The 13,527-nt window shown below is 39.1% G+C and overlaps 1 protein-coding gene across 2 annotated transcripts in view; it reads right to left on the reverse strand.

Annotated features, from left to right (window-relative positions):
• Nucleotides 1-308: 308 nt before the first annotated feature.
• The window catches only part of LOC128684397 (uncharacterized), an 89,886-nt gene continuing 76,667 nt past the window's right edge, over nucleotides 309-13,527 (reverse strand). For both annotated transcript variants that reach the window (XM_070094711.1, XM_070094704.1), the window contains exon 6: nucleotides 309-2,884. In XM_070094711.1, coding sequence (XP_069950812.1) covers nucleotides 1,480-2,884 — 1,405 coding nt within the window. In that variant the 3' untranslated portion in view covers nucleotides 309-1,479. The remainder of the gene's footprint in view (nucleotides 2,885-13,527) is intronic.

Below are 13,527 nucleotides of genomic sequence, written 5' to 3' on the forward strand. Positions count from 1 at the left end.
ACACAAGTGTATGGGTCACTAACCTTACACAAGTGTGTGGATCACCAACCTTATACAAGTGTTAGGATCACCAACCTTACACAAATATGTGGATCACCAACCTTACACAAGTGTATGGGTCACTAACCTTACACAAGTGTGTGGATCACCAACCTTATACAAGAGTGTGGATCACCAACCTTACACAAGTGTTTGGATCACCAACCTTACACAAGTGTGTGGATTACCAACCTTACACAAGTGTGTGGATCACCAACCTTACACAAGTGTATGGATCACCAACCTTACACAAGTGTAAGGATCACCAACATTATACAAGTGTATGAATCACCAACCTTACACAAGTGTGTGGATCACCAACCTTACACAAGTGTGTGGATCACCAACATTACACAAGTGTATGGATCACCAACCTTACACAAGTGTGTAGATCACCAATTATACACTCATGCCTGGTGCCATCATTTAGGTACACAAATATGAATTAAATACTTGCACTTATAACATACATGTACATAACACAATCAAAGGACAATTAGAAACATGTAATTCACCACAGTTTGTTTTATAGCAAACACTTTACCTAACAAAAGTAAATTAAGTGCCTTAATAATTGATAAAAAATAACTGCACAATTATATAAATTTTTTAAACAAGTGGGAGCTGTTGTTTAGAAGCAGGTGTGTTAATACAACCCAACCTGTCACATCAACAACAGCCCTGGGACTGTCAACCCTTCACCCCCAACAAGTCCTAGGATTGTCACAACCCTTCACCCCAACATTGCTAGGATTGTCTAAACTTTTCATCTCAACAACAGTTCTAGGATTGTCCCAACCCTTTACCCCAACAACACCCCTAGAACTGTCAACCCTTCAACCCAATAATAGCTTTAGGATGATCAGAATCCTTTAACCCAGAAATATCCCTGAGATTGTCACAACCCTCAACTCAACAACAGTCCCAGGACTGTTGCAACTCTTCAACCCAACAGCACTAGAATAGTCAAGAGTGATTCAACCTCCATAATCATTCACCCTAACAATAGCCCTAGGAATGTCATGACCTTTCACCTCAACAATAGCCCTAGGAATGTCATGGCCTTTCACCTCAACAATAGCCCTAGGAATGTCATAACTCTTCAATAATCCCAGGACTGTCACAACCCTTCACCACAACACTGACCCTGGAACCATCACAGTCCTTCAGTCCAATAATACCAACACACTGCTATAATCTGGGTATATCTGGCTAGTATTTGTTTTTATATTATGGCTAGTACTATAATGTTCATTATACAATTTTTTTTTTTATTCACATGCAGTACTGTACTCTTTACTATCTGTACTGTACTCTATATGAATTTCCAATGCCATTGTTGAACATTAAATATTAATTTAACCCATAACTTAAAATATTAAAATATAAACACAGGTATGATGACAGTATTTGTTTTAAGAGGTACGTATTGTCAAAACTTCACGAAGAAGTCGTGTAAGTCCAATTCTGACTGGACTCAGGAACAGTGACTTCTTGAACGTAGTAAATGTATGGGGGAAGTGACAAGTGAAGAGGTGCTGGAGAGCCATCTTGTGTGGCTGGTGTCAGCGTTTGGAAGGTCTGTGTTGGTATGGTTGTTGTTGTGTTGTTTCCCCCATGCGAAACAGATGTGACAATGTGAGTCTGATGAGGGTTTTGACTACCTGATCTTGATAACTGTGATACTGTTAGAGTGGGAACCATGCTGGTAGCTAGGCACTGGAGTGCCACTGGCGTTCTCAGCTGTCGTACATGTTGACTACTGATATTCTGAACACTTCTTGGTTTACTGGTTATCCCTGAACCAGTTTCATCCCTTTCAGATATCACTACATGTTCTGCTGTAGACACTGGCACACCCTGGGCTGGTGATGTAGACAGTGGATCAACTATAGGATCTTGTATTATAAAAGTTGCAGCGGGCGCTTCAGTTATACCATCTTGCAATGCATGATGCTGGTTGCTCACAGCAGGCGCTTCAGTTATACCATCTTGCAATGTATGATGCTGATTACTCACAGCAGGCGCTTCAGTTATACCATCTTGCAATGCATGATGCTGGTTACTCACATACTGATTTAAGATAACCTGGAGAGATTGATAAATTTCCTGGAGACCAACTGCCTCATGAAGTGTGTATGTAAGGCTGCGGAGAGTATCAAGCTGCCCTCGCACCATCTCTGCCAGGCAGCCAACCTCTCCATGTCCATCCTTTGATACTACATCAGTAGTAGGTAAACACCCTCGCCCTTCCAAGTCTCCTAAACTGCCTCGTTCTGACTCATCCGTGCAAAAGGTTTGCACCGCTTCCTGCAAGGTTGAGGCTTGCAAGGGCATACTATCAGACATTACATTATCAGAAACTATTTCATTCTCTCCAGATCGAGCTCTCTTTTGCTTTCTTCTTTTCCTCTGGCTGGTTTCCAAGGTAACTTGTTCACTGGAGACTTTCCGTTTAGCTGTTATTCCCATTTTCTTACCAAGATAGTAAACAAGATTAGCAATATCCTTTAAACGAGGATAATATGCCCTATCATCAGGCTGTGGAACTATCATGTCTCCAACATGCTGCATTTCCACATGACTATCCAGAATACCCTTTATAACTTTTGGAGCTGTAATTCCATCACTTATAAGCTCTTTTATCTTATTAGATATAGAAGGATGGACGCCACGTGATCTGCCTTGCAGTGGGTGGTTGTGAACCGAGCTTAAAGGCAACGTTACATGGTAAAATTCTTCCTTTTCCAAGTCTAACCCATTGCTCATATCTCTACGAAGAGCTTTCAGCATCAACTTTCGCTCTGTTAGCATAGCATGAGAGGGAACTGCATAGCCTGGGTACCTGTAAAATATAATGATTTAAAATAAAAATGAAATGAAATATTTATACATACATATTGCATAATAAATGTAAACAAAGTTGTTGTTTATTTTCCCAAATATTTATACATACATATTGCATAATAAATGTAAACAAAGTTGTTGTTTATTTTCCCACTGCCTATTAGTTAGGTATAAGACACGGTACTCCAAGCAACAAGCATGATAAATATAATTAATCTGACTACTTTCAGTGTGAATACCAACTTGAGCTTAGATAAATAATTATTATATTAATAATTAAAATAATCTTCATGAAAGTAGTGGTAGAGGAGTATGTTGCAAAGAAATTCTTGTGAAAGTAATAAGCTTCCATGAAAACTGATAATTGAGTTAAAATATTAACTCTTAAACTGTCTAAACATAGATCTTCGTTTCCACGCATAGCGCTCCAAACGTAGATCAATGTTTTATTTTTTCATTCCTTCAAATTTGGCACAATAGGCTTGAGTCGCCTAGACATGAAAGAATGGGTCTGTGCACTCAGTGTGCGCAGTATTAAAAAAAATCTGGGAGCACTTAGTACCCTGTGGGAGCACCAATTCAACTGAGCGCCAATTAGAGCAAATAGTGTGGCAAACACCGGGAATTCACCGATGCCATGTCGCATTAACGCTCCCATTTTTAAGAGGAAATTATAAATAGGTTAGATAAATACATGAGTGAGTGTGGGTGGGTGTGAGTTGGACCTGACTACTTGTGCTACTAGGTCTAATGTCATGCTCCTTCCTTCAATGGATGTGACCTGACTATGTGGGTCATTGGTCTAAGTCAGGGGGGAGGGTGACATGGCCCTGCCTTGCATGGGCCAGTAGGCCTGCTGCAGTGTTCCTTCTTTCTTATGTTCTTATGTATTTGGTAGGCTAGCCGGCTGGCTTGCTTTTGCTGTCTCACTGTCTATATCTCTATCTGTCTATATCTCTGTCTATCTATATATTTGTCTATCTATATCTCTGTCTCACATGTACACATAAGTACAGTTATTATACATAGTGTAAATTACCTAGGATAACCCAAAAATTCCAGGCAAAGATAGACAGACAGATAGACAAACATGTTTGTGTGTATCAATGAAAACAAACAAAGCCAGGGTTCCCTGAGCGCCCATTTATCAAATGTCACTGAGCTGTCAACAGATGTTTTAACACCATTCTTCAAGGAGTTTCATATACATATACTCCAGGCAGACAGAAAGACAGATAGGCAGAGGCAGAGACAGATAAATAAACAGAGAGACAAGACATGTTTGTGTGTAACAGTGATAACAAATACAGAGAGGGTTACCTGGAGCAGTGGGCATTTATCAAATGTCACTGGGCTGTCAACAGTATAGGGATGCCTTTCATAACACCATGTTTCAAGGTATATGCCAGGGTATCTAAAGCATTACTGGGACCTATAAATACTTTGTATAAATTTCTAGACAATAGTAAATAACCCAAGCAGATGTAAATGTTCACCTGTGAATGTGATTGTGGCTATTTGAGCAATATTTCAGTACCTAATATTAGTGTCAGAACAAAGATTGGCTATGAAATAACAAGAACTATTATAAATTGTAATTATCAGAACATAAAAATATATAAATTAAAATAAAAACGAGTTGATGTTGCCATTGGGTGAGCATCCAGAGCCAACTTCACAGTCTTATATCTCGGTAAGTACTGACCCTAAAATTTTTTCTTTAATCCTATAACATGTAGAAAAATGTGCTCTTCATTTTAAAAGAATTTTTTTTTTTTTTTTTCAAAATATTCGGAGCGCCATGCAAGTGAACATAGATCTATGTTTGGACAGTTTAAGGATTAAATAAGCAGAATAAATGGCTAGTTTAAAATTATACACAAAATAAGACAAAGGTGCACAAGTTGCTAATGAATAATTAACAATTTATTTATTTATTTATTTATTTATTTTGTCTTTGCAAACAGTACATTGAGAATTTGTATTTACAATAGCGGGTTGCAATGCAAAGAGAGCCTCTATTATGCCTAGGCATTATGGGCCAACTTAACATTATTGGCTTACAGACTACTTAACACTAAGGAGTATATCATAGTTGTACAGTAGGATAGTAATTATTTCATAGTTGTACAGCAGGATAGTAATTATTTCATAGTTGTACAGTAGAATATTAATTATAAATGAATCAAAATTTGTATAATACAAAGACATATTTATATTCAAAAATGCTTTTTGTGAAAACAATGATTCAATTATATTCCTGTCAACAATAGATAAAAGATTCAAAGTGATTGTTTCAGTTATGATGTGGGAGTACATAGGTGAGTAAATGTGTACTGAGTATTTAGCATTTAGTCTAGACTCTAGAGTGATTAAGTGGCTTTTGAGAAGAGTCTTAAATTGATGCAGGAGAGCATTATAGATAATGCATTACCTGTTACATGCCTGCAATTGATTTTGAGGGTTCTTCTAAGCCTTGCAGCTCAGCCTAAGGCCAGACTTCTCTGTTGACTGCCCGGTCAATCAGAATTTTACTGCCAATATTCCCCAGACCAAAAAAAAGAGAATGAAGTGAATAATGCAATAGAGATCATTTTAAGCCTTTGAGGGTCGGTCACATACAAGTACAGTGGGCCTTTGGGTAATGGTGGCATCGGCTAATGCCAAAATCCGATAGCATCGTGTTTTTGAGTCAAAATATTGGCTCGGCTAACTTTCAAGAATTCGATTAAGGGCATTCATCCCGAACATGCCCGCCTGTCTGCCTGGCCTGAGTGCCTGAGCTGGTGTGCCATTGTTTACAAGCCAGCCCGGACGATTCCACGAGTACATGAGATACATTTCGTATTATTCCAGTGTTTTTAGTGCTTGTAATTGCTAAATAAGCCACCATGGGCCCAAGGAAAGCTTCTAGTGCCAACTCTGTGGTAAAAAGGGTGAGAAATACTATCGAATTGAAGAAAGAGATAATCACAAAGTACGAAAGTGGAGTAAGTGTCTCCAAGCTGGCCAGGTTATATAACAAACCCCATTCAACCATTGTTAGTATCTTGGCCAACAAAACTGCAATCAAGGAAGCTGTTGTTGCGAAAGGTGCAAGTATGCTTACAAAACAGAGATCGCAAATACATGTACTTGAAGATGTGGAGCGACTGTTGTTGGTGTGGATAAACAAGAAACAATTATCGGGAGATAGTGTTTCTCGGTCAATAATATGTGAAAAGGCAATGCAGTTGCATTATGATTTAATTAAGAAAATGCCTGAAAATAGTGCTGATGTTGTAGAATTTAAAGCCACCAAAGGTTGATTTGAGAGATTTAAGAATCGTAGTGGCATACACAGTATTGTAAGGCATGGAGAGACTGCAAGTTCTGACAAAAAAGCGGCTGAAAAGTACATACAGGAGTTCAAGGACTATATAAAGGCTGAACAATTAAAACCCCAACAAGCATTCAATTGTGACAAAACAGGCCTGTTTTGGAAGAAAATGCCAAACAGGAAATACATTACTCAGGAGGAAAAGGCACTCCCAGGACACAAGCCTATGAAAGACAGGCTAACTCTTATGTTTTGTAGTAATGCTAGCGGGGATTGCAAAGTGAAGCCTTTACTGGTGTATCACTCTGAAACTCACAGAGTGTTCAAGAAAAACAGTGTCATCAAGACTAAATTGTGTGTGATGTGGAGAGCAAACAGTAAAGCATGGGTCACTAGGGACATTTTCCTTGACTGGTTTTATGACGTGTTTGGCCCCACTGTGCAGAAATATCTCCTGGAAAATAAACTGTTACTCAAGTGCCTCCTGCTCATCCTCACGACTTGCAAGAGCAAATTGCGGGGGAGTTGAGTTTCATCAAAGTGAAGTTTTTGCCTCCTAATACCAATCCTCTCCTCCAGCCCATGGACCAGCAGGTCATTTCAAACTTCAAAAAACTGTACACCAAAGCAGTGTTTCAAAAGTGCTTTGAAGTGACCTCAGACACTGAATTGACCCTAAGAGAGTTCTGGATAGATCACTTCAGTATCCTCAGTTGCATAAACCTTATAGGTAAGGCTTGGGAGGGAGTGACTTGCAGGACTTTGAACTCTGCTTGGAGAAAACTGTGGCCAGAATGTGTACAAAAGAGAGATTTTGAAGGGTTTGGGGCTAACCCTAAGGAGCCTATGCCAGTTGTGGAATCTATTGTGGCATTGGGGAAGTCCATGGAGTGGGAGGTTAGTGGCGACGATGTGGAAGAGTTGGTGGAGGACGACAATGAAGAGCTAACCACTACAGAACTGCAAGAGCTTCAGGTGTAACAGGAGCAGATCACAGCTCAGGAATTTGCTTCAGAAAAGGAGGAAGAGAGATGGAGGAAGTTGCCTTCGTCAAAGATTAAGGACATTTGTACAATGTGGACAAAAGTGCAAGCATTTATGGATGAACATTATCCTGACACAGCTGTTGCAAGCTGTATTGGCAACATGTACAATGACACTTGTCTCCCATTTTAGCGAAATCTTAAAGAGACGCCAGAAACAGAGCTCTCTGGACAGATACAGTGGACCATCAGCTAACGATGACATCGGCTAGCGATAAAATCAGTTAGCGATGTGTTTTAGCGTAAAAATATTGTCTCGGCCTATGATGAAAAACCTGGTTAACCCTTTCAGGGTTTCGGACGTGTGTACTAGTATGGCTTAAGCACCAGGGTTTTTGACGTACTAGTACGCCTAAATTCTAGCGCCCTCAAATCTAGCAAGAGAAAGCTGGTAGGCCTACATATGAAAGAGTGGGTCTATGTGGTCAGTGTGAGCAGTATAAAAAAAATCCTGCAGCACACAGTGCGTAATGAGAAAAAAACTTTGACCATGTTTTGGGATTAAAACAGCAACTTTGCACTGTATTTTCGTATGGTATTTATTGCTGTATTCTAGTTTTCCTGGTCTCATTTCATAGAATGGAAGACATATTACAGAAATTGAGATGATTTTGACTGGTTTTACAATGAAAAGTACCTTGAAATTAAGCTCAAAGTAGCAGAAATGTTTGATTTTTACCAAAGTTCAAAAGCAAACAAATCATGCTAAGCGTCCAATACACGTCAACTGGTGACTCTAATATTCTTTCACAAAACCAAATAAATACTGAATAACTGAACCTTATAAATTGTATATCCTAAATGTTACTCACAATTATATCACACAAATGTTAAACCTAGGACCCAATCTAACTTTATTATTTTTTTAAATACACTACCTAACAGAATACTCCATTCGACTGAATGTACAGCAATGCATGCAACCATATGACCTGTCTTTGTAATACTCATTTGTGCTTTAAAGTTATCTGTTTACAATAATGTTTTATCACTGATTTCATCATTGCTTAGTTAATCTAAAGTTAATTTTAAGCCAGCCCGTAATGCTATGCATATAAGTGGCTTTGGCATGCTGCTCTTACCTGTATTTTTTTGTACCTCTGTATGTATGCTAAAATTACTAAATAAATAAAATAAATAAATAAATAAATAAAGTGCGCCGATAATATTTATACCATTTCTACACTAATGCAGTAGTCTGCATATCAGTAAATCTTCTATCTTTTGTGAGAATAAAAATTCAAAGTGGAAAGCAAAAGAATGTAAGAGGGGCCTGGGGACGTGACTAATGAACAGAGGAAATGTTATTTTAGTGCCAGGAATGTCTTTCTTGTTTATTCTGGACCCTATTTGGAAATTGGCATCTTTTGAAATTTGTGTGAAATTGGCAAAATTGCCAATTTTTGACCACTTTATTGAATAGTTGAAATTGGTAAATGGGTGGTTTCTTGTACTCATTCAATAGAAAAAAATGGAGTTCTAGCGAAATAGCTATGATTTTTGTAGACTAGTACACTGGAATTCGCAGAAAATAGGGATCAAAGTGGGTAAAATCGCCGATGCGTAAACATCGTCGAGTCCGCTAACTTCACGAGAGCATAATTCCGTAAGTTTTCCATCAAATTTCATACTTTTAGTGCCATTATGATCGGGAAAAGATTCTCTATCTTTTCATAAGAAATTTTTTTTTTTTTTTTTTAAATTTGGGGGACCCTGAGAACAAGTCTACGAGAGGGCCTGTGGACCCTGAAAGGGTTAAGGACATTCGTCCCGAACGTGTCCCCCTGTCCGTCTGGCCTGAGCGCGCCTCAGCTGCCCTGCCTTCAGGTAGTGTGCCATTGTTTACAAGCCAGTCTGGATGATTCAATGCGTACATGCGATACATTTTGTATTATTCCAGTGTTTTTAGTGCTTGTAACTGCTAAATAACATAGGTAGTAGGTTGGCAAACAGCAGCCGCCCAAGGAGGTACTACTGTCCTGCCGAGTGAGTGTAAAACAAAAGCCTGTAATTGTTTTACATGATGGTAGGATTGAACAATTAAAACCCCAACAAGCGTTTAATTGTGACAAAACAGGCCTGTTTTGGAAGAAAATGCCAAACAGGACCTACATTACACAGGAGGAAAAAGCACTGCTGGGACACAAGCCTATGAAAGACAGGCTAACTCTAGTGTTTTGTAGTAACGTTTGTGAGAATTGCAAAGTGAAGCCTTTACTGGTGTATCACTCTGAAACTCCCAGAGTGTTCGAGAAAAACAGTGTCGTCAAGGCTAATCTGTGCGTGATGTGGAAGGCAAACAGTAAGGCATGGGTCACTAGGGATATTTTCCATGATTGGTTCTATCATGTGTTTGGCCCCAGAGGCATCGTTAGGGGGGAGGCAGGCCGCCCGGGTGACACCATTTAGGGGGTGACACCAAAGAGCCTCTAAAGAAGGTGATACTAAGAACATAAGAAAGGAGGAACACTGCAGCAGGCCTACTGGCCCATACTAGGCAGTGCTGCAGCAACATAAGAGAAAAATCCTTTGTTTTTATATAGTCTATTATATGATTACAGAGTACAAATAGGCCTATATAGGGAAAATCAATGACGCTATATGATAAACTACGATAAATCGATAATTTTATTTTTGATGTTTTGGAAAAAACCTTAATCGCCCTGGCATCACTATGATCAGTCATCAGTGACGTAATATACTGTGTCTGCTGCACCGCCCACCAGTGAATGAGTTTGGTCCAGGTGATGTATATGTTGGCTCGGTTAAACTGACAAAGGATCAGGTAATTATCATATTTTGAGCTTTACTTTTGCTTATTGGTGATATCAGTCAAGTTCATGAATCAAGATATATGAACGGGTGAGAACTGACATTCATGAAATGTTGAAATAACCATGGTACGTAAGAAGATAAGAATGGAGGAACACTGCAGAAGGTCTACTGGACCATACAAGGCAGGTCCTCATCAAAACTACCCCTACCTAAAGCTTTTCCACCACATGTATAAGAACATAAGAACAACTACTACTACTACTTCTACTTGTACTACACCTCACTCAAAGCATATATATACCCTCTGTGTCCATGTATTGTTTGTATCAGCTTGACAAAGTTCCTGGAAAGTGAAACGTTGCCCCTCTCTACTTTGTATTGGACTGAAGAAGCCATTGTGTAGCGAAACGTTTCCTGATTAATGATTACCATATGTTGCATAAGTGCCTCAATCTTCAACCTGTCAGCTTTCAAACCATTTATCACAGTAGTGAATGTATATGACACTGTACATAGGCTTGTGCTACACGGAAAAACCAAAACCTGTATCTGAGAGGCGGATATTAACATCAAGGAAAGGAAGCAAGGAATTAGATTTCCACTGAAGATTGAGACACTTATACAACATAAAAACATAAGAAAGGAGGAACACTGCAGCAGGCCTGTTGGCCCACTTTGTATTGTACTGATGAAGCCACACAGTGGCTAGAGTGACAAAGAGCAAAGATGTCATCTACATACACAACTTTCCTTGTATGAGTGAATATCAAAATGGTATACAATACCGACAGGTTGGTAGGTAAGACACATAGGCAACAGTTAGGCAACTTTATTCCGAAATGTTTTGCCTACACAGTAGGCTTCTTCAGTTGAGTACAGAAATTAGGCAGGAGCAGTAGAGATGTGAAGACGATGTAATCAGTCCATCACCCTTGAAGTCATAAACTTGAGGTTGTCAGTCCCTCAGCCTGGAGATGTTCTGTTCCATAGTCTGGAACTATCTATTGCCTATGTCTTACCTACCTTTCTTTGTATGACTCTTAGTCCTGGCTTCGTCTCTGTAGATGTCTTAATTTCCCATTACATTGTAAAATGCTCCAAACTTCAGAACATCCATGACTTAACCTGATTCTTTTTTCCCCCCTTCTCCTTTCCTCTTTCTCCTTTGGGTTTTCTTTCTTTTGCCTTGGGTATTTGGTCCATTATTATTATTTCCCCCACTCCCTCTGTGTTTTTGTTCCTACCTTTTGTGGGCCCCTAGCTCCCTTGTGGGCCCCTAGCTCCCTTGCAGTGCTCCTCTTTCTTAGTATTTGACTTGCTCCACTATACTACTACTACCTCTATGACTACCTCTCTTCCTCCTTTCCTACTACCTCTCTTGTCCCGTCCCTGTCTGTTGGCCTATATATACTGCCTCCTCTGCTTTTTGTTAGTGTGGCTTTGTAAATGGTCTAAGTTGGACTGAAATGTCGTCGTGAGCTCCTCTCTCCTGTGTGCGGGTTATTTGTATATTACTCCAGTCGTGGTATTGTGCCTTTTTGTTATTTATTGATATCCATTTTAACCATGCATTGTTGTTACCAATCCTTGTGGAGTAAAGCCTATAGGGCCAGGAGGCTTACCAAATAATAGGGTATACATTAGTATTACATCCATAATGACCATTATGATTATTTTTTCCAATTCATTGGAAAGTAGGCTTAATTTTTTCTGCTTTGCTCTCATTCTGGTTAAAGTCTGAGTTAAATATCCAAATTAGGTTCTAGTGAAAAAATTAATGCAATCATGAAACAACAGTTATTAATGGTTAGTCTTAATTTCATCTGAACTTAACCCACTTATTTCGTTTCCCAACTTCATTTCATACTCAGTAGCATAATAGAATTGGCACCATTTATTTCTTTGTCACCATTAAAAATTACTGAATATTCAGTAGAACCAAAATGGTGAACCTGGCATTCTTTTTTCAGATCATTGATACAGTATCATGCCTCATGGAGTGCATAAATCAAAGAGGCCTTGTGGATGTCAACAAAGGAAGGCAAAAAAATTAAAAAGTTCAGCTAATGCAAAAAATGGCTGGGTCTATGGTTCAGTATCTCAAGAAACTTGATAATGGCCAGAGTTCATCAAATGATTTTAGTCATGATCTTACTAATAACACTGATGTCGATTCTGACTCCGACAATGGTAATATAAGTGAGAGGAATGAAGGGAATGAGAGTCTGCGAGAATTAGCATCGATTTGTGACGTTTCTTCTTGGAAAATTCCAGTTCCAGACCATTCCAGGATTGAAATTATCAAAAGAGGTAGTTATGCTTATCAGAACAAGCATGGCCCTTTTCGTGTTACAAAGAGAAAATATGCAAGAGGCGATGAGCGTCAGCTTTCTAAAGAATGGTTCAACAAACAGATGCAGAATGGTGAGAAAGTTTTGTGATCATGGATGGTATACTCACCAGTAAGTGGGAAATTATACTGTTACTGCTGTAGATTGTTTACCTCTAGTGTTACAAGTACTATAACATCAAAGTTTGTGACTGGGTTTCAAATATGGTGGAAGCTGAACCCAAAATTACACAATCATGAAGCTTCTGATGAACACCTACGTTGCCTTGAGACTTGGAAAACCATGGCAATCGGTTTAAGGGTGAACAAAACCATAGATGCAGAAATAATTGTTTCAATGGAAATCCAGAAGAAAAGGTGGAAGGAAATATTGTACAGGTTGCTCGACATTACACCGTTTCTGGCTAAACAGAACTTAGCATTTCGCGGCCACAGGGAGGACGAATTCTCATCAAATAGAGGAAACTTTCTTGAGATGGTTGAATTAATAGCTAAGTATGATCCTGTGCTAAAAGAGCACCTAATGAGACTGAAGTGCAACTCAAGTGAACACAGGTCATCAGTTTCGTATCTCTCACCATCAACTCAAAATGAGTTTTTAAGTGTTCTGGCAAATCGAGTCAAAGAGAAACTTGTTACTGATATCAAGAGAGCTGTATACTACAGCGTTATGTTTGACAGTACACCAGATGTGTCACACACTGACTAAATGTCAGAAGTTATCAGGTACGTGCAAATGGAGGATGGAAGAGTTCAAGTGAAGGAAGTTTTCCTTTTTTTTCCTTTGAAGGGCAAAAAAGCTGCTGATATCAGTTCTGATATCCTGAAAAAGCTGGAAAGTGATGGACTGGACTTCATGCTGTGCCGTGCTCAGGGATATGATAATGCTGCCACCATGGCCGGGGTCCATGGAGGTGTACAAGCCATTCTTAAAGAAAAGAACAAGAAGGCAATTTTCAGTGGTTGTGTGGACCATTCACTGAACTTGTGTGGTCAGCATTCTTTTGCCGAGAATTCATCATGTGTAAAATTTTTTTGGCAGTCTTGAGTCAGCATATACATACTTTGCCTCCTCCACCCATCGATGGGATGTATTAATGGACCATACTGCAGTCTCTTTGAAAAGATTATCAACAAGATGGAGTTCTTATTAT

Source organism: Cherax quadricarinatus, chromosome 4, assembly GCF_038502225.1.
Source record: "Cherax quadricarinatus isolate ZL_2023a chromosome 4, ASM3850222v1, whole genome shotgun sequence".
In the NCBI taxonomy this organism is placed as follows: Eukaryota; Metazoa; Arthropoda; class Malacostraca; order Decapoda; family Parastacidae; genus Cherax; species Cherax quadricarinatus.